The 27,741-nt window shown below is 37.4% G+C and overlaps 2 protein-coding genes across 4 annotated transcripts; one reads left to right on the top strand and one right to left on the bottom strand.

Moving 5' to 3' along the window:
• The first annotated feature begins 1,936 nt into the window (after nt 1-1,936).
• On the top strand, nt 1,937-4,847 carry LOC133777739 (uncharacterized). The gene is made up of 3 exons (XM_062217469.1): nt 1,937-2,287; nt 2,996-3,169; nt 4,211-4,847. Exons 1-3 carry the CDS (start codon nt 2,222-2,224, stop codon nt 4,424-4,426), a joined length of 456 nt encoding a protein of 151 aa, XP_062073453.1. The 5' UTR covers nt 1,937-2,221; the 3' UTR covers nt 4,427-4,847.
• A 1,354-nt stretch (nt 4,848-6,201) lies between these two features.
• On the bottom strand, nt 6,202-11,935 carry LOC133777738 (uncharacterized). 3 transcript variants are annotated; one of them, XM_062217467.1, is made up of 4 exons: nt 11,217-11,935; nt 8,089-11,118; nt 7,145-7,367; nt 6,202-6,634 (listed from the first exon to the last, which is right to left on the bottom strand). In XM_062217467.1, exon 2 carries the CDS (start codon nt 11,102-11,104, stop codon nt 8,120-8,122), a length of 2,985 nt encoding a protein of 994 aa, XP_062073451.1. In that variant the 5' UTR covers nt 11,105-11,118; nt 11,217-11,935; the 3' UTR covers nt 6,202-6,634; nt 7,145-7,367; nt 8,089-8,119. The 3 variants fall into 3 exon arrangements, with proteins under 3 accessions (XP_062073451.1, XP_062073450.1, XP_062073452.1); XM_062217466.1 differs by having other exon boundaries at nt 8,089-11,123; nt 11,217-11,934; XM_062217468.1 differs by lacking the exon at nt 11,217-11,935 and having other exon boundaries at nt 8,089-10,840; nt 10,971-11,107.
• Nucleotides 11,936-27,741: the final 15,806 nt, after the last annotated feature.

Here is a 27,741-nt window from a genome sequence, read left to right on the forward strand (position 1 = left end):
AATACTTTTTTAGGTGGTTCAAAGGTTAAAATCCTTCTACTCCACCAGCCAATATTATTGCTATATTTCTGGTATTCTTTACAGAGTATTTCTTTACACAATAGAATCCAACCCTTTGCAACTCCCAGGGTCTCCATATTTATAGGAGAGGGCACCTGGGGGTTGGCAAAGGGGGGGGGGGGGGGCATCCCGTGACCTTCTTACCCATCATGTCACTTCTGTGACATTCATGATTAATTCCTAAAACCTGACAAATGAAGTGTGGTCTGGTCAATAGGTAAGGGGGGATAATAGGCCGCACGGCCCAACCCAGTCGTGGGTGCCTAAACACGCACGTTTATGCTGCGTGTCCAATAATTCAAGGATATATCAGACACGTGATGTCTGATATATGCACGTTTACATTGCGTGGTTGACTTTATAAAGGGTCTCAGCTTCCAATCCCAAGCACGTGCCTCGAGCTGGATGTCTCCTTAGCCTGTGGTGTCTATTTCTGACCCGACTCCTTAGTAACCTTAGTAAGCCTTTGGTTATCTCGAGCTAAAGAGAGGGGACCTGGTAACAACAGCTCCGGGTACGTGGCATCCACGTGGCTGATACAATTAGGCCATACCTCAGCTCGCTAATAGCTCGTGGAGAATTAGGGCGTACAATACCATACATCAACTTCTCTATATATTTCTCTACATTATTTAAACATTATATCTTTAAACATATTTTATTAATTAAAGTAAAATAAAATAATTGAAAAGGAAAAAAAACAATAAATATATATTAAATGGGAGAGAGAAAGCATATAAAGAAAAATAATAATATGGGTTTATACTTTTTTGGACCCTGTGTTTTTTCTCATTACCTGTTTGGACCTTGTGTTTTGACAAATTACTTTTTGGACCATGTGTTTTGTAAAATGGTTAAAATAGAACCCTAAACCCGATTTTGGTCAATGTTTTTTCAACTAAAATCACAAATAATTTACCAAACTAATAATTAAGAACAAAAATAAAATCATTCTGCTTAAAAACTGTGTTGTTATATTTAATTTTTTCTTCATCAAAATTGAGTTTAGGGTTCTATTTTAATCATTTTATAAAATATAGGGTCCAAAAAGTAATTTGTCAAAACACAGGGTCCAAACAAGTAATGAGACAAAACACATAGTCTAAAAAGGTATAAACCCTAATAATATTAAAATATTATATAAATGATATGTAAACGTAGATATGGATTAATTTGAGTTTGTGCATAACTATTACAAATATATATATATAAAGGAGCTGATAGAAGATGTTTTTGTGAGTTTTAGCTAAACATTATAGAGAAAGTGTATTACAAAATACATCACCAAAACATATTTTTTTATAATTTACCTCAAATTTTTATATTATATCATACACTAGCTTCTCTATTTTTTCTTTACATCATTTAAATATTATATATTTTTTTAAAATATTTTATTTATTTTAAAAAATAAAATAATTAAATATAATAATATCACACTCATATATATACAAAAGTTTATAAAAAAAATAATAAAATATTATAGTTTGATGAATAGCATTTCAAATACTATTCATTTAGATAAAAAAAAATATAAATTTACATTATTTATTGAAAGATTATTTAATTATCTTTTTCTATATTATAAAAAATTAAACATTTTAGCTTTAATATGATACTGCTTTTAGCATTTATTTTCTATATTATAAAAAATTAAACATTTGAGCTATAATATGATACTGCTTTTAGCATTTAGAAATTCTGTATTTTAATTGAACTCTGTATGGAACAGCTGTCTAATTATTTGAATGGTTGCCACCGTCCTCTAGTTCTGAATCACAGCTTTTGTTTATTTATTTATTTTTATTATTTTCCACTTTCACTGACTTCAAAGTGTAATTTTGTAACTTAAACAATACAAAGAGGAATCTCACGCAAACAAAACCCAACACGCTACCAACAAAAAAACCAAACCTAATATCTCCCTTATCCTCTTCGTTTTCATCTAAACTCTCTCCTTTCTCAGAGAGAGAGAAACTTGTAGAGAGAGAGGTTGAGATTTGTAATTGTTTCGTTAAAACAACCCCAAAACAGACTTTGTGAATGTAACACTTAGGAGACACATTAGAACTTTAATATATATTTAGAGAGAGAAATTTGTTCATAGATCAGAACAAAAAAAACTTTTTGTCAGTTTTAGTTTTTGATTTGAAGAAAAAAAATGGTGGGTATTTTCTCAAGGTTCTCTGTCAGCAGAGCTGGTCATAGGAGAAGTCAGAGTGCACTTGTAAGATCTCTCCCTTCACTTTTTCCTCATTTGATTATTATTTTTTTTTATTTTTACAATTTCACGAGATTTGTTTTTATCATTTGCGATCATATAACTACTGTTTTATTTTTGGCTAAGCTCCGTGAATTAATGCTCTGAGTTACAATAGTGTTTTGATTGCTGGCTTTGGATTTGGGTTGACTTTTCCATTGGGTCTTATGATTGGTGAAATGGGTTTGATCTGTTCTTAAATTGTGAACTCAATATCTAACCACCATTTGCTCTCTGGAAATTGCTCGCTGGTCTGATACATTTCAAATGTTGTAACCTTCTTGTGAATGGGTTTGACTTTTTGCTATGATATTGTAGATTAAATTGCACGATTGCTATTCTGTTTGGGTATTGAGTTTATCATAATCTTTGATTCTTTAACTGAAATTGCATTACAATCAAGAATAGAAGATTATGGTTTCATTTGCTATATTCTTAGTTCGATCGATGTCTCTTGTTTAAACTTAAAGGACTTAATTTTGACCATCTGGAAATTGGTTTAGAATCTTTCTTTCAATTGGGTTCCTAATTCTTATTGGGTAGAGTTATATTAGTTTCTTCTCTTTTATGTTCTTTCTTTTGATGCAGATTTTGTTTACTTGGCATTGTGAATAAAATGAGGGCATATTGACTTTCTTTCTAAAAATGGACTTTGCTTTATTGCGTATGGTTCAGGTTGAGAGGGAAGCAGAGCCCCCGACTTCAGATTCTACTGGTGCTGTAAATGCTGCTGCATCTTCTCATGGGATTGAAGTTGCAGTTGAGTTTAAACCAGTTGAACACCCAAATGAGCCTCTTGATAATGATAGGCCGATTCAATGCCCGCTACCAGAACCTTCCATTCTTAATGTAAGCTCATTTCTTGGTTCCCTTTTTCTGTTTTGTTTTAACATTGTGTCTTTTCTAGTTCAGCTTTCATGATAATCTGGTTCACATTATAGTAGTATGAACCTGTTTCTGTTTTTTCTTTTAGTTTTCAAAATTTTGTATTTTCAAATTTCAACTGCAATAACTCATCAGCAGGAATGGTTTTACTTTCAAGTGGGATTTTCCATGGCATGTATGCTAATTTTAGACTAACGATGGTCGACTTGCACCCTTTGATGGTCAGCTTCTCCCTCACCAAACTATGTTTGAAATGCTTTTATTAATATCATTTAAATATATTGATGGTCTGATTTCTAGTCGTTATGAATTACTTTGTTTGACCACCAATGTGTCGATAATGATTGTTATGGCTATCAATTTATGTGGCATTACGATTTATCATTCAGAAGTCCTATTTCTTAATCTTAACCACCTTCCCCACCCCCCTCTTTTAACACCAAAATTGCTAACAATCATTAGCACATTTATATCACTTTCACTTTGTGAATCCAAATATAAGAGCTTAATTATAATGCACTATTCAGGATTGCTTGAAGACTTAGCTAGCTGTTGCTTCCCCTCACCTTTTTTGGTTTTTGTTTTCGCATAATATATGCATATAGACGATGACTTGAATCTTTCCAAAGTAATGTGTTCCAACTAAAATGTGTGCCACAAAAATGAGATAATTTTTGGTCATTGATTTGATTGCAAGCCTCTTGTGGAAGAACCTAACAAGAGTAGGATTATATGGTGAAATGCCTCTTCTTGTTGTGATAAGAAAGAAAAAGAAGGTAGTGTCATGTTAATTTCCTAAATCCAAGCTTGTTTATTTTAAACTTATATTATTTGCCCATCTAGAGCTATAAAGGATCCAATAATGCAACTTTTTTATTCGCTCAAAAGCATTTCAATAGAGACTAGGTACCCTAGAGTTGTGATGCTTGTGTATTTCTGTAAGGTAGTTACTCCCATTAGAAGTTTTGCTTTGACATATGAAGGTTTACAATTCCGAATATGCAGGATGGAAGCATATGGAAGGACCGGGTATCTGCAACAGTTAGGCGAAGAGGTGATTTGCCAGTGATGAAGGAAGGAAATTCTCTTGAGGCTGAGGATGTTGGGAGGAAACCCAAGTCTGCACAAACACAAGGCAACCGAATGATACTACCATCTCTCAGTGCACCTGAACATAATCTCTTAACTCTGCTTGAAGAATGTAATGCATCTGGGATCTGAACAAAATCCTGGTAAATTTTTTCTTTAGGGAAAAAATAATAATCGAAAATTTTCATAAATAAATAAATAATATATAAAATTTGAATGTGTTCAATATACCTTCCTCACTCTGCCACATATATATAAATATAAATATTTACTTTTGCCTTCATGTATTTGTAAAAATTTCTCATGAATTTACACCACGTTTATGCAAGTAAATCCAAGCAAATGCATAAATTTTGATTTATTTTTGGGGGATGGATTCAACCTCACCAAAACTTGTATTGTGCTTTCCCATGCTATTTACTGATTGGCAATTTTTGTTGCACTATGCGGTAGTGTTATGTTTCATATTAAGATTGCTTTGCCTATATTAGGCTTTCTTGTATTTTAAATGGTACCATATTATTTCTTATTAATACAACCTGTGTTTCTTTTATTTATATATATATACATAAGTAAGAAAAATGATATGTGCTTCCAAACATTACACACAGTGGCAGTTTAGCTTAGTCAATTACATTTATTAAAATTGAGACCCACTATTCACTGTGTTTAATGTTTGTGTTTAATGTTTGAGTGCATATTTTGGGTACACATATCATTACTCTATAAATAATGTACTAGTTTATTGAGATGTAAATATAAAAAGATCGTTTAATTATTAGGGTGGATTTTACTACTAATCTCATAATCATACCATTTGGCCACCTTAAAGTCATTGTTGCATTAGTAGTTTTTTTCTTTTAACAAAAAAGATGTATGTTATTGGATAAATATGATACAGGGACTCTATAATTAACCATTTTTTTCCCAAAACTTATTTACATGTTAAATTAGAATACATTTTTTTTTTAAATTTCTTCAAAATTATTACTGTTATTTCTATTTTTGTACATATGGTCAAGTAACAAATGCGGCAAATATATATCAAGGTATCTTTCTCTTAATTACACTTTTTGACAAACTTATGGAAAACCTATTATATCAAAATTAAGGTCAAAATAGGGGTAGCATATCTCAATGAGCTCAAGTATCGCATAACCATTTGCTTGTGTTTAGTTGCTTAAGAATTATTCGGTGCTATTGATCCCTGGACCATATTATTTACTACAGGTTTTTAAAGTTACAATTTTAGTAATTAAATCATTAAACTTAATTGTTAAAAATTTATGTTTAGGGATAATCTTTGGTACATCATATTTTGTGATGTACTTACACCCCAATGGTCATTTTCAGCGTGTGGATTATTATAATTTCAAAAAAAAAATTCAATGATAGTGAATATTGTAGTTATTTAGAATATTTTGTAAAATTTTAAATAATTTAAAATGTCAAAAATAAGATTCAAATAATTTGTTGCACGTGTGCATATTTTTTATACAAGTGAAAATAACTTATTTTGAACCTTGTTTTTAATACGGTAAATTATTTAAAACTTCTAAAAAATTTGCAAAATATTCTAAATAACTACAATATATACTGCGATAATTTTTACAACTTGATACAACATAAAATGTGTAACGTGTCGAAAATTCTCCGGTTCAGTTCATTATACTAAAAATTAAACATTTTTTCATTTGTTACATCTAATATAAAAAATTTATCTTAATTTGTAAATATTCTCTAATTTATTATGTGAGTAGATTTTTTTTTTATAAAATAACTTAATTATTAAAAAAATAGAAATTCAAGAACATAATTGTTAAAATTGAAACTTTAAGAATCAATTGTTAACAAGAGGGAACTAGTAACATCAAATACCATTCAACTGTGACAATGCCTAAAAAGAATTAGTAAACATAATTTTATTTGGTCAAAAATAATTTTGACTGAAAAGAGAAAAAATACAAGTTACAACTCCCAACCAATGGTAAGCTCCAAATCATAAATAAAAAAAAAAGGTTAAAAGCTACATCCATCTAAATTTTTGTATATCATTAATGTATGCAAATGGAAATCTTCAATTAATATCCTTCCCCTAAAGAAGACATGTACCAAGATTTTGTTCAGATTCCAGATGCATCATTCTTCAAGCAGGTTTTAAGAGACTTTGTTCAGGGGCACTCAGAAATGGTATAGTCGTTGGTTGTGCTTGTGCTTGTGCTTGTGTTGGGTTACATCCCAGCATCCTCAGCTTCAAGAAACTCTCCTTCAACACTAGCGACTTGCCTTATCTCAAGACTGATGCAGATCCCTGATCTGCTCCTGCCATATTCTTCCATTCTGAAGATTCAGAAACTCACAATAAGATATTTAGAAACAAAAACCTCCACACGATAACGCAAAACTTCTAACTGGGGTAGTTATATGCAACACAAGTCTAGGCTACCTAATCTATTGAAATGCTTCTGAGCAACAGAATATAATGTTGCATCATTGGGTACCTTATAGCTCTTGGTGGGCAAATAATATATGTTTAAAATAAACAGTTATGGATTTGTGTAATTTAGGTGACATCACAATCTTTTTCTTCTCACAACTAGAAAATGTGTTTTCATGATCTAATCATGTTCTTTTTTGAATTGAGGCTAGCTCATGTGGTCGAGTGAGTGTGTGTGAGTACAGGGTCTGGCATTCCTACTTCAAGCTGGAACAAAGGGCTACTTAAATGTTGGAATTATAAAATTAAAAAAGAAAAGAAAATAGAAACACTCATATGTGCCTGCTTTAATGTTTACTAGAAAAGATACAAATTAATACAACCAGATAAAGGGAGCCAAGAAATAAGCTTACTTTAATAATCGAAGGATCATGTAATGGGGATTAAATCGGCCTATCATTATGTGGCTCATTTGGGTGTTCAACTGGTTTGAACTCAATTGTCACCAATCCCATGAGAGGATGCAGCAACATTTGCAACACCAGTAGTAACTGAAATTTGAGGCACTACTTCTCTCTCAAACTGAGTCATATACAGCCAACCAAAGTCCTTTTTTGCAAGAAAGTCATGTCATCCCTGAGAAAATCAGATCACTATAAGTTAAACGTGTCCGTGTCCTCATTTTCCTCACAAAGCAATTGAAATAAAATCTCCCTAAAACAGCAAGGACGTAACAAAGAAGAAACTAAGAACTCAACCCAATAACAGTACAATGGAGCCCAATTGAAAGATCTACAAACTTAATACCAGCTTCCAAGAAGTTAAAGTTAAGCCATTTAAGCAAGAGATGACGAAAAAAATTAAGAATATAAAACTATTACTCACAATAAGAGGTTAAATTGTGCAAGAGATACAAGTAATACAGGAGCACTTTTGGCTTCATGCCAGTTTTCCTTGCAGAAATTCTCAAGAAAACACCCACCATTTTCTTTTTTCTCAAATTAAAACTATTAGTCACAATAAAAGATTAAATTGTGCATGAATATGGGCAAAACAATGCATTAATAAATGATTTATTAATTAAATTGATCTAAAACTTGACCATTCATGAAGTAAGCACGTGTTCTACTAATTCAAGAGGTTCATTTATACAGACCATCAATGAGATGACCAACTTACTTCAAAAACCAATGATTAATTTTTTTAATGAGGTCAAGAAAAAATAAATAAAGAACACAAAACTATGCAGCCTATATAAACAGTATGAACATCTATTATGAAACACTCCAAAAAAAAACCAAAATGTGCACTTTAAGGGAGGAGAATAAAAAAAAAATATTTAGCCTCCATTGCTTACCATCGGAAGATAGGCCATTAGTTTACATCCATCAAAGCAGGTTCCTTGTGTTTTTGCATGAAATATTTCTAGAGAAGTTACTTAACACATCAGCATTACTTAAGCCATGTGCACTAAAATAATCTAGTAACCACAATATGGCAGAATGGTTTATCATAATTCCATCTGTATTATCCATAACCTCAGTGTGGCTACCAAGTTTTTCTGAAAAAACAGCCACACTATCAAATAACATCGAGGCATCAGAAGCAGCCCACGTAGCCAGAACAGCACCCCCAAAATTTTGGAAAGCACTATTAGGTAATGACATGATGGTTTCAACTAGCTCAGGCGTGGGTGTACAACAACTACACAGTGTCAAAAGACCTCCAACTGCTATGGCACCTGTATTTTCATCTAATTCAGCAAATGAGCAAAAGAAGTTCATAATTATCTTCTCCACTTTAATTTGGGAAACTGAAAACTCTGATCTAATCAAGCCCCATAACTTATGCTGCAGCAGACAGCCCCAATTCAAAGAACTTTTAATAATGTTGGAAATAGTTTCATTATTCTTGCCAAATATGGAGAATTTCTTCAGGCTAATCGCAAATTGGATGTCAAGAAGATGATTGTGATCCAGTTGATCCACAACTAACTTGATTAAGTCTTCTTCACCAACTGATAAATCTGAAAGATGACAGAAGACACCACAGAACATGTTTTTTAAATTTCTCTTCCCCCATCCAGAACAAGAGATTATGTCAGAATAAAAGAGTTTCCGCAAAGATGTATCTTCTTTTGATAACATAGAAATCTTCTTGACAAGGAAACATCTGTAAGCAACAAAAGCACTATTTACCAACTTTGAGATGGGTGTTTTGTTCACTTTAGGACTATGATTCACCATTTCATGGAAGTCTTCTCCTTTGGCATCCAAAAAAGTACGAGAGCCATTAATATGAAAAGAAAGTAAGTTCATGTTCGATTTACACTCTTTAGCAGATTCATTAGCAATCATTTCATCTACGGAGCAATTAGTCACTTGTTCCTCATAAGCTAGTCGTGATGCATATGATAATAACCGTGCTCCAACAGGAAAACCATTCCCTTCCCACAATAAAAGCATTTCTTGCATCCCTTGATGCTGAGAAAAGACAAAGAATCGAATTATTAAGGCAGTAGGAGACCCTATCTCATCATCGTAATCAGGATTGTCTTGAAGAAATTCCAATGGAGGAAATAGTTTGTAACCCTTTAGTTCTAATAGCTTGACTATTTTAGAAGATAAAACTTCAAGCTGAGTTGAAACACTTTTAGGTCCTTGGTTATCAAGATCTACAAAAGACGCTAATAATTGTTCAAAAGTCTTGAGACACATATTTGGTGTCTGAAATGCCACTTCAAATCTATCAACCAAATTCCCTACAGTATTAATTTGATGACAAGGAGTTACTGAATTATCTCGAGTCAAAACCGAAGCATCAGAAAGTTTGCCAACAGATCCACCTTTCTTTGAAAATATAGGTTCTTGTTCTGCTGATGGTGTTGGAGATTCCAGTTCAAATGAATCGTTCCATACTGAAGGTGTTGCAGATTTATGGGGGAGATTTGATGAATCCAAGTCTTTAAAGACTTCCAGTTTCCAAGCAGAGAGAAGACTTACAATTCTTTCTTTCAGAACGGGTGAAAGTACAGCACAAGAAAACAAGACATCTAATGAGTGAATAACTCGAAACTGTACAATGGAATTAAAGGATAATGAGACACCTTTAACTATGAGATCACTCCTCTCCACATCATAGAAGTCCACAAGAAGGAACAAAAACTCAAGAAGAGTGTGTGTCATGTCAACATATCTTGGTATAGAGTTTACCATTAATAGAGCCGCAGGCTCAATGTTCATGATATTGTCTACTTTATCATCAAAAAAGAGCCAATCATAGAACAGAGCAAGCTTCGCATTGGCTTCAACATAATTTTTTGTGCAAGATTTGAGCAACCAACCTACAACCGCCCACCTTGGAATAATTTCCGACTGAATAATTTCTCTAGTTGGGTGATGTGCACAGCATATAAACCGAACAATGTCACTTATCACTGTCTCCCTCTCTGGGCCACATAGAAACTTCTTACTAAACCATGTTTGGTGGCGTTTTTGGCTGCCCAACTTCACACGTGTCAGCAAAAACCTCAATTGAACTTCCATTTCTGGAGTAATCCGAAGTAAAAAATACCTGCTAGATGTCCTGGTGCAATAAAGCTGTGAAATATCTGAAAATTCTGGAGTCTTAAACTCACCTGGTTTGAATATCAAATCCTTCCAAATAGCTCTAATCTCCGGCATATGAACCAAATCTTGTAAAAGACGAATGAGATCTCTCCCAATATTCAGACACAAATGAAACTGTTCCTTCAACACTCTAACACAAAACTCAATCTCCAATCGCTTTAATGCCTCTAATTTTGTGTATTTTGTGTTGTGAATTAACTTACAGTGATCAGCTAATAATCGAAGATAAGTGTATAAAGCGCTTGCTAAAATCATTGGTTCTGCTTCTAAAAGAGTATCCCATTTAATCAAAAATACATTCAACAGCTCATAACACAGCCACAAATTGCCATCACTAAAATCTCCACCAACAATCTGCCTCAATAAACACACTAGCAGATCATCAAAACCATCAGCGGAGACATCAATCATTTCTCTACAAACCCAAGTCAATTGAACTTTCACAGTGTCCAAAAGTTTTACGTACAATTCATCAACAACCTTGACAAGCATACCAACAAACAATCGATACCCATCAGTCACAATGGCATGTAGGTGCTTAATATGGGTTTTAGCTAAATAAGGTTCGCTTAAAACCCCATAAACTATTGCACGGTTCAGCTGTACGTACTCTTCAGAATTTGGGATATCGAGTGAAAACGGGGGTTTCAGCGCTGGCTCAAGCAGCTCAAATGCTTGTCTCAGAGAGTATTCTGTTTGATTTTCTGCTTCATGGGAAGCGATTCCCATTAGCTTGGAAGCCATGTAAGGATCCTATGCTACACTAAAAAAAAACCAAGTAGACAACTCAAATCGGGTGAAGGTTTTTTTTGTACTAAAATTTAAACAAAAACGCTGAGGGAGAGGTCTGACTTACCTGATGCTCGTAGAGCAGAGGCTTTGAGATTGAAATTGCAATTGATTATAAGGTGTAAGCTTCAGCACAGGACTTGTAACAAGCAAGAAAACCCCCCTTTGAGTTGAAATTTCCATTTGTTCAGGCAACTATCTCCTGAAGAAAAGAGGAAGAATTGAGCGTGGCCATTTTGGCGAATTAAGGGTAAAGCATCCTAATACCATTTTTTATCAGTTTCAAAATCCTTTTTTTTGGGGGGGGGGGGGGGATTTCAAAATCGATAACGGTGGTTGCCGCCGTTGGGATGGAGAGAGAGAGCAAGAGGCAGAGAGTGGAACGGGGCGTCTCAGTGTAAAAACGGCGAAAGAGACTTTTCATTATGGGGAAAAAACAACTTACAGATAAAATCCCCAACTTCATCCACGTTTTACATTTAAGCCCCCAACTTCATTTTTTCCTACATTTAAATCCTCAACCTAATTTATCTTTGGCTTCTATTAGTCCCTATCTATTTTCCTTCGAGTAATTAAAGGCAAAACCATTTTATCTTTACATTCATACATTCTTAATTCCATAATTTCGTTAACTGCCAACATAGACTGTCTAAGTCAATAATAAATAATTATTCTAATTAATTTTAAAATAAATTGCTAATGTGCTAATTCTTAAATTAATTTTCTATTACAATTTTTATTTAAAAAAATTAATTTAAATTAATAAAAATTATAAAAAATATATATGTAAAAACATTTTTTTAGAAAGATTAAATATTAAACATTTAAAAAAAGAATAAAGATTATTTAAATGAATTAAAAATAAAAAATCATTTTAATTTAAAATATAAAAAAATTAACATTAAACTATTTTTCTTCTTCCCTTCTTCTCCTCTCTAAAATTTGAGATGAGCACTAAAATTTTACAAATCTCACAGCAATAAACAAAACCTCAAATCAAATCTCAGATGAATAATCAAACATGAAGACCATCTTGCTGCTATCGATTCCTCTGCCATACCCATGAAACCCATACCCAACACCAAAAACCCAGACCCGTGAAACCCAAATTTCAACACAAATTTCAACACAGAATACCCAAACTAGCCACTTTTCCCATCACACCACCCAACTCTGCCAACCACAACCCAGTTCTAAGAGCTCGAAAAAAAAATCGTTGCCCCCAGCTACGAGTTTCCCATATCCAATAGCCCACCACAACTTTTCCCTTCCATTGGTCACACCGTGCCAGTTTCGAAACCTTAGTGGGTCGGGTTCTTCATCAGCCCAACCTTGCGAATGGAGAAGTTGCAAGAAGAAGAAGAAGAAGAAGAGGAAGGAAAAAAGAGGGTCAAGGTTGGGACTAGGTCAAGGTTGGGACTAGGCTGCATTGGGTTTCGTGAGATAGGGCAAAGGCTTATGAATGGAGAGGTTGCAAGAAGAAGAGGAAGAAGAAGAAGAAGTGGGGAACAAAGAGGGAAAAATTTAGGGTTTAGTTTTTAATTTTTAATTTTATTTCAGATTTATAAATTAATATTTTTGTTTTTGTTTTTAATATTTTTATGTAATTTTTTAATTTTAATTAATCTATTTTATATTAAAATGATTTTTATATATTTTTTAATTTAAAATAATTTAAAAAAATATGACGTGATATTGGAATTTAATATGTGGCCCAATAAATTATGGACACGTGTATCCTCGTTGACAGTTAACAGTCACAATAAACGGAGATCTTAGATTTTCTAAAAGAATCGTGGATTGAGAGATTTCCCCGGTGAAAAAAAAATTGAGGGTTAAGTGTATAAGAATGTAAAGATGAAGGGGTTTTGCCGCTAATTACTCTTTTCCTTTTGGAAATCAGTTTAACAGTACATGTGATACACACATGACACTATCACTATTGAATTTTAAAAAAAAAAAAGTGTTTGTCATTCACACATTTTTTTCTCCTCAAACTCTATAAAATTTAAAATAATAATAATAATAAAAAAATTTACACACCTCTTCAATAAGTATAAAATTATCTGAAGATCTTTATTAATTTTTTCATCTAATATATAATTATTTACATATTCTCAATTAAAATAATAATAATAATAATAATAATAATATTATAGAGAATAATAAAACTAATAAATTTGAAACATTAATTATAATTAGCTAGGGAAAAATAATCCTACTTTGCCTTGCATGTGTTTCTACAGTTTTCTTGAGCCTCATGTTCCTCGGATGTAGTTCTTTTATCTCAACGCTCTAATTGTGTGTATGAGAGCTCAAGGCCTAATTCTTAATAGGTATGATATAAATCGACACATAAAGTTTGGATATAGCCAAGCTCAAAATATCTATCCCGATATAAAAATCAATTCCTAAAATCTTGAATGCACAAGTCTAAGGAGTCATAAACATGAGAGATAATAAAGGAAAGATGAATAGATAAAAAAGTTAGATTTATAAATTGAAAATAAATTTGTCCCGAGGAGAAAAAACCTCGAACTCAGCCCAAGGGAAATTGTTTACAAACAAATATAAAAAACAGAAGAAAAGAGATTGTCATTAAGCCCTTCCAGGGTGCTTTGAGGACGTGACCTCCTTGCCTTCCTGCTCGCCCGCTGCAGAAGCATCCCCCATTTCTGACGGCTTCTGCAAGATCTGAGCCTTGAATTTTTCAAGGTACGAATCCCACAGTGTGGAAGTCATGAAAGAAAAGTTGCCATCCTGGTTAAAGGCCCAGCAATGGTACAACATGTCTTCCATGGATGACAGTGAGGCCGCTTTCTCTCCTTTAACTACACCCTCGACCTCTAGTTGTTTTGCTTTGGCTTCATCAACCTCGACCTGAAGTTGTGCAGTCTAAGCCTGGAGAGTAGCCAAGGCAATCTTTGCAGCCTGCTCGCTTTCCTAGAACAAGGCGAGGGTGAATTTAGCATCATATTCGCTCTTTTGAGCAGCCACAAAAGCAACTTTGGTGGCCTGCTCGCCTTCTTGGGCAGCGGTCAGGGCAGTCTTGGCGGCATTGATTTTAGCCTCTAGCTCGTCATTTCTAGCCGGGTTATGCTGCTATGTTGAGCCAGGGAAGATTGCAAAATAACAAGGCAAGTTAGATATATTCTTTGACATGATAAAAAGAAAGATGTCACTAAGGAAGGATAACTTACTGTGAGGTTCATCCCCAAGGCTGACTCTAGGACGTTCTCCGGGCTCTGTTCCTCGATCGTCCTTAAGTCCCTCGAGCTGGCTTCGTAAGCGTGCTCCACCATGTGGCTTGTCATCTCGTAGAGGATTCCCCGAAAGGCTTCAGGGATCCTCTCTAGATCCTGTGGATCAACTGGTATGCGGACGGTCACAGTTGGGACATGAGGAGATGGAAGATCAGCTTGAATTACTTGATCCTGAGAAGGCACGAACTGAGATGGAGAAGGAGGAGGAGGAATCCTCCTCTGAGTGATGAAAGACATCAGAGTTGTCGATCTCGTGCCTTTCCCCTTTGCAGGGGAGTTTGAAGCATTTCCTGCTGCCGGAGGGGTCTTCTTGGTAAGTCTGGGCCTCTTCACGATAGAGCCCGAGCCGGTTTTCCCAGCCTGGAAAGCGGTGTGGAGGTCAAGAGCTCCGGTTTGTTCAATCTCTTCGCCTGAAAAGAACAAAAGGGGATTAGGTTACAAGTAAAGTGAAAAGCATACACAAAGAAAATAAATAAAGATCCTACCCTCAGGGCTGGGAGAGGAGTCTATTATCACGACCTTCGGCCTTGGGATTACTTGAGGAGAAGGAGAGTCTACGACTAGTATCTCTTGGGTCCTAGGAGGTTCAGGTTCCGGTTCCGGTTCTACCTTGGGGCTGGACTCATCTACGTACTGCTTAAATCCAGGGGCAAAGGCGCCCTGGAGCAGGGGAGGCCATGACCTACGGTTGGTTCCGTACTCCTCAAAGATAGTGGATCTAAAATTTAGGGTATTATCTACAACAATAGTGCCCTTAGGGTAGCTATTGTCATGGTGCACCACCAAGTGATCTACACATTGGAGCAGGGTGATATTATAGTCTGGGTTGTGAGGATGACAATGGACAAGCTGATTTGGGTTAAATGTAACTAACCTAAAATCGGCAACAACCCAATCTAGTTCCCTATAAGGATATGGGTTACCTTGGCCGAAGGGGCCAGCTGCTGCTCCTGACGCAGCTCGCTCTAAATTGGGTTCTCGAACAGCCTCAGGAACCTGCCTTTTTCACACAAGGGGCACCTCGTCCTCGCCTTTGATGGTCGGCAAGGCCTCTTCTTGAGAGGGTGGGAGCTCATGGACTACCGGGAGAGTAGCCCGGGTCCTTAAGGCCAACGTCTGGCCTTCGCCAATAAACTTACACGCCAGCATCGTGACGTCATTCATGATCTGGCGGTAATCCTTCTCGCTTGGGGGCAGCCCAGATATTTTCTCGTACTGACCCCCAAGGGTCACGAACTTCGTCGTCCTCGCGAATATGGCTGCACGAGAAATAAACTCAGTTAATATAAGTGCAAGGGAAATATCTTAGAAAGAATAAATTTCACAAGCTGAGGTTAGAGAATAAAGAACTTACGAGGACTGTTGGAGTATTTGTGTTCACGGTTTCAGAACCCGTTCGACATAAAGAACAAATCTTTATAGTCGTTAGGGTGGTTTGGGAGCTCGATGACCGGAGCAGAACTTGGGAATCAGGTGAGGTAGTAGAACCCGTCACCTCGACCTCTTTGCTCTGGGATGGCCTTGAGGCAGAAGAAGTATAAAATACCTGCTGGAGTGGGGACCTCCCACTTGTGCTTCAGAAACAGGTATTTCAACCCCGCCAAAAGCCTATAAGAATTCAGGGGGAGCTGAAATGGAGCCAACTTCACGAAATTTAGAAAATCCACGAAGTATTGGTCCAAGGGAAGGAAGGCACCCGCCTTCAAGTGTTCGTCACTCTAGGCCGATAAATCATCCTTGAGAGGGGCGCAACTCCTTTCCCCTTCAAAGGCAGGTCGGGCAATGAGGACTCTGATCCCGACCTCGATGTTGTGGCTCAACATATTCTTGTTTACCCTCCCCTGGGTCGTGATCTTGGAGACGATTCTTTCCACCTCAAAGTAGGTATTGGGGTCAACCACTACTTCCTTTTCCACCACTGGACTGAAGTGGGGAATGGGAGACTCAGGGGCGACCTCCTTCTTCTTCTTCTTTTGTTGAGAGGACGAGCTGGGTGCGTTCTTCTTGGGAGCCATCAGATCGCCTAATGAACAGAACGACCTAATTAGTAGGTGACCTTGGAGGATTTAATGGTTACGACGCGGAAGTACGGAGAGGGAATGTTTTATTTTTTGATACACGAGCTGAGTTGGCCTTAGCCGCGTCGCGTGATGCCACACGCTACCCTACGCTATGCGCCTCAGTTTCCTAACAGACCCCTGATATTTAGGGATCCGTGTGTCAGAAAATCAGGCCACTACTCTCCTTGGGAGGCGGCTTAGTGCAAAACCACCCTAGAAGCGTGACCCCTAAGCAACCTGGTTTGGACCCTAAAAACTTTTCATCTTCTATATCTCGAATGGGTATTTTCTAAATTCACCATGAATTACCCAACTTCACCCAAAAATGACCTAGTTTTATGAATGCCGTAGTGCTAAAGATATTTTAGGGCCTACTCATTTGAATCTAAGTTGAAGCCTATTTGCTAAGAACATTTGGGAAATAACCTAATGTTAACCATGGTGAAGTGCGGATGAGCATGAAAAAAAAAAGACCAGTAAAAGAAAATTTTCTTAAAAACCAAAAGATAGAGTACTTACAGTATGTTCTTTGATGAAAAGATGTAGATTTTGCGGGGGAAAGCTCCTGGAAGACTCCTGAGTAACTGAGTGCAACGAATGGTTTTGGGTTTTTTCTGAGATAGAAGAAGGATTCGGAGATATAGATGAGAGGAAATATGGAAAAATTTCAAATGAAAGGTGGTAAAACTCGAAAATTGCTTACCCTATTTATATGTAAACGACATAAATTAACTTGGGCCATCTGATTTGGTTAGTATAAGATCCAAAGGCCATGGTTAAAAAGACAAAATGGCGGCAAAAAGGTGATAAGACAATTATTATAAGCCTTGAAACTCAAACAGATGCCAATTGTGGTATCCCACGTGTCCAGAACTCGAGTAGTGGGCAGGCATGGTTTAATGCAACAAAAGTCTTAAAGTCCCAACTGTGTAAGTCAGAAGGTGACGTCATGAACCACGAGCAGGGACTTGGGGGGAAAATGTTGTACCCTAATTTCAGCATTAGTCCTTCACTCAGCTCAAGTACAGCTGGAAAATAAATATGCGGAGAAATAACCAAGGAAATGACGTCTGTTTATCATCCACGTAAGCAATTCTGGTTTCACCTGGGCACGAGTGATGTTAGGCGTCCTAGGTTTTACCCGAGCTACAGATATGAAGGTTGTGAAAGCACGAGCTCATGATATTCAAATGGCTGCCAAAGTACGAGCTCGGAGAGATATCCAGCTTGTGATTATTCGAATATATTGCATACTCGCGAATCCCCAAAGTCTTGGGTACTTTTATACGATTATTTATGACCAGCCTGTCATGTTTAATGTCCCAGATATTAGGAGACCATTTATTTTATGATTAAATCATATCCCAGTATAAATGAGAATTGTTTGTATTAAATGTACTAAATATGTAAATCTGTGATTGACTCACGCGGTTACCTAAACCTGCCCAAGGAATTTCTCTATAAATACTGAGAATATTGGACAGGGGGAGGGACGATTATTCTGTAATACTGAAACTCTACCAAAATAGAGAGAGAAACAACAATAATATAGGCTCTTAGACTAGGTGGATTTTAACCACTGAACCACGTAAAAAGATTTGTGTTCTTCTAAATTCATTTCATATTTCAGTTTATCATTAAGCACTAATTCAACCTTATTATTTCTTCAATACACTGCTGGCGAAAAACTGCGTCAACACTTTATATATTTGAGAATATATAGAACTGGACTAGATATGTTTATTAATACTTAGTTAAATACTATTTTGAAGTATTAATTAAATATATCAACTAATGATCATATACAAATAGATCTTAATCATGAAGTTACTATGAACTCCTGTTTATGTTATATGAGTTCTTTGATTCACTCGTTAAGGTTTGTCAGAATGATCAAGCTAGAAACTTTTGTTTTGGGAATTCATTAATGTAAATGGCTGGGGACATAATATACAAATAAGGAATCTATACCTTCTTGTAAGAGATTGAATAATGGTTCTCTTAAGGGTTGACTTTTGGGACTGAAAGGTTATTGAGCTCAAATTCATAATTTGGTTATGAATTAACCTTCACTAGTAAAGTCGATGGTACTTAAGGAAACAAGATATAATTAAAAGGGTGAAATGGTAATTTTATTCTCGGTTAATTATAAACCATTAATAGAGGGTTAATTTGTATGTAATGATTATATCAATGGACACTTTATTGTTATTGTTATCCCTGTTTTGCCCCCTCGAAGAGATCAAAGGCCCAGCCTAAGCCCACTGGATAGGGAAGAAGAAAGTCCTAGTCGTCCAATTGTTAGTAAGCCCAACATTGTACGATGGGCGCCACCATAACGAGGGAATCAGGACCAAGATGTGGACCCAACCCAGTTTCCCGGTTCCAACCTAATGGCATCATCCGGGATGCGAGTAAGGGTGGCGGGCCCAACAGTCTGAGAATGGACTGGGACGTTAGTAAATAAACCCAAGCTCTGGTAAACGAACCAGGGTCTTGGTAAATGGACCGGGACCTTAGTAAATGAACCTGGACCTAGCATCCGGGTGGGTAGGATTGAACTTCCCTGACGGTGACACATTCCTGAGAAACACGGAGTTTGGTCTCCTCAACTAACCTGCAAAAGAGGTTACATACGAAATGTACATCGTTATTGGGGAACAGTACTACCACTACTCTGGCAGATCATGTCCCCAGGATCTCCTTAGTAGCCCACGCAGACCAGTCTGAGGCTACATACCACTGTCAGTTGTAAAGCTTGGTTATGCCTAAGCCGGCCCAATGGGCCCTAATTAATGTGTATTATTTAGCAAAGTCCTGTGTGTTAAGCCTCCATTAGCGAGCAAACCATGATTATATCCTTATTGGCCCGGATTAGTCCGGCCCAAGCCCATTGTATCAAACTGCCTATAAATAGGACCAGTTGTGCACTATAGAAGGGATCCCCAAATTTTCTCTTGTAAGCAATTACTCTGCTCAGACTTGCAGAAAACTCGATTATAAAAGCTTTCTAAGCTCTAATACAATAGACTCGCAGACTAAGGTCATTAACGCCCCAACCACGTAAAAAATTTGTTTTTTTTTATCTTCAATCCTTTCTTTTGCACTCTCTTATTTCTCATAATTCTATTTTCCGAAAACCTCAGTAAAAAGTTATAAAGTACTCAGTAAATAAAATGTTTATAATTACAAGAGTACAATCTCATATTTATAATGGAGTAATCATGAGATTAATAAATTAAGATTTTTAATTAAAGAGTTTAATTAATAATCACAAATTTATTGGAGCTTGGAATTATAGGTCCATTGGTCCCCAAAGCGGCTCTATCAACACTATTCAATGCAGGAGTTGATATAAAGGGTAAAATGGTAAAAAGACATATTCACGAAGAATTTTGATCTTCGGGCCAAATATGCAATTATGTGATAATAGTGATTAATTAATTAAAAATTAGTTGTAATTATTAAAATTAATTAATAATTAATTATTGAATAATTTTCAAAATTCTATAAATAATTAATTTATTATAATTTTCGAAATTATAATAAAATGAATATTAAATTTTCAAAATTAATATTTAATTAAAATTGGTTTTAATTAGTTAGTAGAATTAATTAAATATCTTTATTTGAGTGGGAGATAATAATCTGACAAGTTCAAATTGGATTTGAGTTTAAAAAGATTAGTATTTATTCAAATAATTAATTATATGTGATAATTAGTTAAAAAGATAATAGATTCAAATTTGAATTAATTATCAAGTTGTTGGATTTTATATGATAAGATAGTTTGAATAAATAATTAAATAATTGTGGAAAAATCACATTCCCCTATTTTATAGGGTGTTGCACGACACACACAATCCCTGGACTATGTGTGGTGTGCAGCTATAGAAATTAGGAAATGAATTTTTCACTTTTATTTATTTAATTAATTAATTAATGAAAAATTCAAAAAGATAGTTTTGATATTTTCATTAATAAGATAATTGATTAATTAAAAGATAAACTGTAATTGGTTACATATTTATTTTTTAAATTTAAATATTTTCTATATAAGTTGGACTTATCAAAAAATAACAAAGATACTCAATACTCAATTATTCGTTCTAAGAAAAGAACGATAATTCCCATCTTTCCCTGGAAAGATACAAAACCAGTCTCAGGCCTATTATCTTAATCTCATGTGTTGAGTACATCAAGTTGAATCAGAAATATACCATCCTTTATTCTCTAAGTGCCCACACACTTCTTAAGGTGTAGAGAATGCTGTGGAAGATCTTGGTGTGAATATTTGGGAGTAGCTTAGATAGGAAGATCGTTTATTTTACAAAAAGATAGCAATGACACTTGATAGGCATCAAGAGGTATGTTCTTTATTCCTTTTCTTGTTTATGATTAATGTATGTATATTAATGGATCCGCATATTTAAAAGTAGTTTAAATGTGTTACAAAATTTTTGTTGTACACTGGGCCAACCCATCACACAATTCTGCTGCATATTAGGAAACTTGTTCCTAATAGTTTAATCAATAAACAAAACGATAGCTTAATCATAATCATTCTCAGGGGCCCAAGCTCTATTCATAATTATTATTAACAGTCGGGCCAAGCCCTAATCACATATAACACGTATTGGGTTCATTTTTCTTACCTCAGGTCCGAGTATAGCGTAAAATAAGAACGACCCTTGAGCACGATCCCGGTTTTGAGCCCCTAGCGATAACCTAGTCACAACCATAATATATGACTCCATCAATACCAAGCAAATAAAGGCTTTCGGACCAAGTCCTAGCCTTTAGGACCTCGAATTTTACTAAATTGGGTAGTAGAATCGATCCCGAGCCCTAAGGAAAAGATTCCCGTCTCTAAAAAATCACCATGGCCAAAACAGCCTAGGCAGGGCGCCACCTGCCCTTGAGGGTTGCGGCGGGCCCCTTAAGTCAGAGGCCCTCCTCCCCTGGAAATGGAACATGGGCCGCGACCTGCCCTTGAGGGTCACGACGCGCCTCCTAGACAGAAGCCCCCAAGGGCCCTAGGTTCAGTTGGGTCGCGACCCCTCGAGAACAGAGCCGCGACTTGGCATTGCGAACCTAGATTTCCTCCATTTTTCATCAGCAAAATTCAACCAAAACCATCCCAATTCCACCCTAAAATAATAATTCAATCATCACAACAATTTTAATATCTTCCCAACAACAAAACCAAACTAAAATCTAGATTAAAAACCCACCAAAAAATCAAACTCTCATACTTGAGCCACAAGCTCAAGAACACCTCAAACTTTAAAGAAAACAGGGCAAAAATGAATCTGAAACAAGGATTAAGGTATTACCTTAGCTATGAATGGTAATCTCCTAGCCACAAGCTATCCGAATTCTAATCTTGAGCCTTCAATTCCTTAGGGCCTGATTGGTTCAGGATCCAAATACAATTTTATGAATTTGAAATTACAAAATCAGTGGGACCCATATAAAAACTTGTTTGGTTGAATGATTTCAGAAACTGTTTTCAAATTTAAATTCTAAAATTAAGCTAAAAACAGAAAACGTAAATATCACATTTTCATTTATTCCAATCCAAAAGTCTTGTCTATTGTCACCTGAAAGTGTAACTACATTCTACACTTCACCTCACCTGAAAGTAGGTTGTTATATATATATTAGTTATATATATATATATTCTAATTGTCAATTGAACTAGTTATATATATATCTTTTTGGTTTTGTATATAATGAAAATACTATATATATAACTTTGTTTTAAAAAATTTGAGTAATGCATTTTATATATATAGCGTCACAATAAGTTTTAACCATATAAACAATAAATATATTTTTTATAATAATCCTAGTCAATTAAAATAATGTAATTTTAATTTAAAATTAAAAAAAAATAGATGTGAATGAACTATTATTTAATATTTAATCAATGAGCTACTTTTAAATTTTATTTAACTAAATTTATTGGTAAATTAAAATTTAATATCATGTAACATTTGTTAAAAAAATATTAAATTAAAATAGTTTTTAAATTCAACTCTATTTTGGTTGGATTATATTTTCATATTTTCTACCCATCACATATTCAATTTTTTAAAACTCAAAAACAATTTATAGATAGTGAACCAATCACATTTTCAAAAACATGTTTTAAGACACTCAATCTAGATTTTCATTTCAGAATTCTACTTTTTGAAAATACAGTTTTCCAATCACGAACCAATCAGACCCTTAGTTTCCAGCCAAAATCTACTTAGTTCTTCAAGAAGTTACTTATGGAAGTTGAGAGAGAGAGAGAGAGAGAGAGATAGAGAGAGTTGGTTCAGTGAGGTCTTTAAGTGTTTATGTTTTGTTTCCTTGAGGCTTAAACGACTTAAGCTAATCTCGAGGCTCGGGGTACCAAAAACTTCCCGAGGGCAAAATGGTCAAAATCCCCAGTATTCCATCCTAATCTCGCTAACTCCAAATATATCCTCAATTATTCATTCCCATTACCCGATAACCCGATTTAATGCCAAATGCCTAAAATACCCCTTGACTCACCTCGAGTCGGGTGTTGGGTCCCGTTGTGACTTTCCCGCTAACTTGCTCCCTAGGATCGTCTCATGCCGAGTGACCCAAATAAACCCACATAATAATGTGGTCTCTAACATATATCACATATATGAACATATATACAATTATGCCCATAACGGGCCAAATTACAAAAGTTGCCCTTCTAATAAGAAACGGGTTCACATGCATATTTAATATCCCTTGTTATCCCTCAAGAATCCAGGGATGACGTGGAAAATGAGAAAGTGGCACGTGGCATCACAAATTAAGTAAAAATGATGAAGTATTGAAAAATGGCTGATAAGCAAAAAAGATAGGTCCAAGACCTATAGGGAAGTCGACTAGGCCTAAACCCCCTAGGGGTGGTCGGCCTGGCCCTAGCCCCCTAGGGGTGGTCGGCCTGACCCCAACCCCTAGGGGTGGTCGACCTGAGATGTTCAAAAGCCACATGGGTGGTCGGCCCACCCTATTCTTCATAGGGTGGGCAGCCTAAACTCCCAAATACACTTTGCTGAATAAAGTTCACGCTCGTTCATGCTGAAATCATCAGGCCTAGCACCTGGAGGATCAACAGGCCTAGCACCTAGAGGATCAACATGTATAGCACTCAGAGGGTCATCAGGCCTAACACCCAAGCACTGAAGGGTCATTAGGCCTAGCACCTAAGTCTCATAGGCAAACCGAGACTTAGCATTTTCCCAGAGGTTTCAATCGTGCATTGTCTTCCACGATTTAGAGAAACAACAAGAAACTCATGATCTCATAATCATGGGGAGGTGGACACGTATCTCCACTACCTAATAATCATGTACCAAACCACGATCCCAGTATTGCTGATCATGTAATAGCCCCTGGGTACTATAAATAAAGGACCTAGGGCTTCATTGAAAGGGATTTGATGAATATGGGGGGAGAAACTCTGGGCAAGCTAGTAACGAGTGAATACTTCTGTTCATCATTGTCATTGTATATCGAGTGATTCAATACTAAAAGCTAAGTAGATTAGGTTATTACTGTTCATTAGAACAGGGCTGCTGAACTACTATAAATTATGGTGTGTTTGTTTAAGATATTTGTACTCTATCATATTTTATATTCATTCAGTTCAAAAGGTGTCATATACTGTACATACAACTGTTGGCCAATTTCACAGGTCAACATTTTGGTGCTTTCATTGAGAGTGCAAAATCAAGAAAACACACTTTCATCAGTTTTACAATGCCTCCAAAATCCAGTCAGACAAATAAGATGGCTCCCAGGGATTCCACCACTCAAGATCCCATCGATCCCATTAATGAAACTCAGGTGGAGGTTGGAGACCAACCTGATGTAGAAGATCCACAAGATGCTCACCAGGAGGAGTTGGCGCAAATTTTGGCGAGGTAGGAGGCCTTTGCTGTAGAAATTGCCCTCCAGAGGGCGACTATGGAACGATAATGACGAGAGATAGATGAGTAGGTCCAGAGGATGATCCAGAGGGGGAAGGAAGCTGACTGTAGGCACTAGGAGGCTGCTGTGGTCTTGGAGGCAGCTACTCAATTATCTCAAGCTAACGCTGAAGCTGCTACTCAGGCGGCGAGGGAGGTTCAGGCCAAAACAATAGGAATGCAAGACAACAGTAACAGGGAGATCCAAGGGAGGACTCGAACCCCAAGGACTGTCTCAGAGCCACTTTCCTAGAGACAGGATGAAGAGGCACAGTCCAAGACGACCTCCTCCAAGACTAAGAAGAATAACACTTCATCTCGGAGTAAGAGTGTTACCAACCTGAAGGCCCCCTCCCAGGGGGACAGATGAAACAATGCAGGAGATGAGGGTCAAACATGTGAGAGGTGTGACAGGAATGGGAATGGTCGCTCAAAATCCCAAAGTCATGTAGGAGGGGAAGCTCGGGGGCAGGGTCGCATCGACAAGGGCAAGGTGGACCTACCAACCCTACACCCTCAGTCTCGCAAGGGAAAGGAACTGATGAAAAACACCAATACCGTGTTCGATAGGCTTGGGAAAGATGGACAACCTCAGGATCTGAGGGAGGTCATCAACAGAAGGACTAGCACTTAGGAGGGGGTACCAGGGACGTCTACCCCACCTGGAGCAGTGATCCCACCAGCAATGCAGGCTCAAAGATGCACTCGTTATGGTTGTTTAGGGTCTAACAAAGAAACCTTCAGATATCAAGCTGGATCATAGAAGTGGAAGTCCCTTCAGTGCTAAGATCCAAGCTGCTCAACCACCACCGAAATACAAGACCCCGAAACTTCCTACATACACTGGGAAGGAGGACCTAGTACGACACATTGTGAAGTTCGAGGATCAGATGGAGTTACTCGGTGTGGAGCATGCTTATAGGTGCAGGGTATTCCCTACCACTCTCTCTGACTCAGCTCGGGAATGGTTCCGGAAATTCAAACCTAGATCCATCACTTCTTGGGAGAAGTTCAGGAAGGAATTTTGCAAGGACTTCAGTGCCGGACAGATTCAACCAGTTTATGCCAATCAGCTAGCTGACATCAAACATGGGAAGGACGAATCCCTGAAGGACTACATCCAAAGATTCATGAGAGAGGCAAATCAAGCATCCACAATAGGAGATGAAGGGAAGTTCATTGCCATCTCGGTAGGAATACTTTATCGTAGTCCCTTGTGGGATAGCATACACAGGAACCCCATCAACACCTCGCAGGAGTTCCTGGAGCGAGCATACAAATACATGAAGCTAGATGACACTATCATGAAGGATGAAAAAGGCAAAAACCATCGACTACTGTCAAGGCAGATAAGAATGGCGCAAACCCTCAGGGCGACAATGGGGGCAATGGTAAGAAGAGGAATACCTTAGGGGCCGAGCAGGGTGGAGAAAAGAAAGCTAAGTCAGCACCCGCCGACCAACAGCCTAAGCATCAACCCTACCAGCCCAGGTTCACCAATTATACCATCTTGACTACATCAAGGGCTGAGATTTACTTGGAAACATACCAGGAGGTACCATACCGAAAGCCACCACCCTTGCGCTCAAAAGGAAAGAGAGACAAGAATAAGTTTTGCGTTTCCATAATGAAAATGGGCACGACACAAATGAGTGCAAACAATTGAAGGATGAGGTAGAGTTTCTTCTCCGATCAGGAAAACTCTCAAGGTACTGAGGCAAGACTGAAACCCCGAGCAGGAATCCATAATTCCGAAGGCAAATGAGTCCACCACTGGATACCATATGTGGAGGGCCCCACATAGCAGGCAACATCAACAATGCTCGTGAGCGATATGCAAGGACCCTAAGGCATGAGGTAAGGGAGTCTTTCCAGTGCATGGCAGCCAAGGAGCGGTGTCCAAAAAATTCGAAGTATGAAAGTGAAACTCTCACTTTTATAGAGGATGACGCCAAGCACGTGAGGTACCCCCACAATGACCCTCTGGTCCTTACCATTCAAATCTTCAATGCCTGAGTGAAGAGATGCTTAGTGGATATGGGAAGCTCAGTAGATATCATCTACAAATCATCCCTCGAGAAGATGAAGCTCACGGTCAAGGACCTGACACTGTGTTCCTAAGTGATATATGGGTTCACGGGAGAATACCTAGCACCAGTAGGAACTATCAGACTACCGGTCATGGTGGAGGATGCCCCCAAGCATGAGACTGTGATGACAGAATTCCTGGTGGTAGATTGCTCATCAACTTACAATGTAGTGCTTAGGAGACCCCTCCTGATGGCGTTACATGCAGCAGTATCTATCTGGCATCTATCTTTGAAGTTCCCCACAAGCGTAGGGCAAGGATGCGTACATGGTAACCAAAGGGAGGCACGGGATTGCTATAATGCGTCAGTGGTCAAAGCAAAGAATGGACCATGTGTAAACAACATGATAGTAACCTGCTGCGAAGAGAATGAAGGATCCAATGAGGTTGTCAACATGGAAGTTGACATTGAAAGAAACACTCTACTAGAGACAGGGGCTCCTTTTAACGAAGATTTGTTATTATAGCAAGTTTTCCAAAGCGAGGGAAACGACATCGATCCATGGGGGTAGGAACAGTCGAAGATCTTGACGAAGTGCTACTAGATGAGAAGGACCCGACTAGAGTAATCAAATTCGGGAAGGATCTAAAGGTGGAAATTAAGGCATCGTTGGTAGAATTTTTGAAGAAAAACCAGGACGTCTTTGCCTGGTCACATAAGGACATGGTTGGAATTTATCCATCTGTGATAAGTCATGTCCTCAATGTAGACAAGAACTACCCACCAGTGCAACAAAAAAGGAGACAACTTGACAACGACCGATCTCAATCCCTAAAGGAGGAGATCGAGCGGCTCAAGGAAAACTTATTATAAGGGAGGCCTACTACCCAGATTGGGTATTGTTATCCCCATTTCCTGCATGGACCCGGGACATTCGTTCGGGCCCATGGTCAGGGGCTGTTCAGCATGCGGGACCGGCCCAAGGCCTCTTGGTATGGGAGTGTCCAAGAGGGGGGGTACGGGCCTGAGGTGCATTTCTGGGCCCATTAGGGGGGGTCCGACATGGTCATCCGGGTCCCGTCATCCGGGAGACGTGCAGACCGTTCGAACCCCCCACGACATACGCGTCCTGGTCCCGGACCCTGGTACAGTCCGGGCCTGTGGTAAATGAAGAGGGACAAAGGTAAACGAACCTGGATCACATCGTCCCCGGTTGGAGGGGCCAAGTGTCCAGGACCCTGAAGCCGCCCCACT

The sequence above is a fragment of the Humulus lupulus genome, chromosome 5, assembly GCF_963169125.1.
Source record: "Humulus lupulus chromosome 5, drHumLupu1.1, whole genome shotgun sequence".
Taxonomy (NCBI): Eukaryota; Viridiplantae; Streptophyta; class Magnoliopsida; order Rosales; family Cannabaceae; genus Humulus; species Humulus lupulus.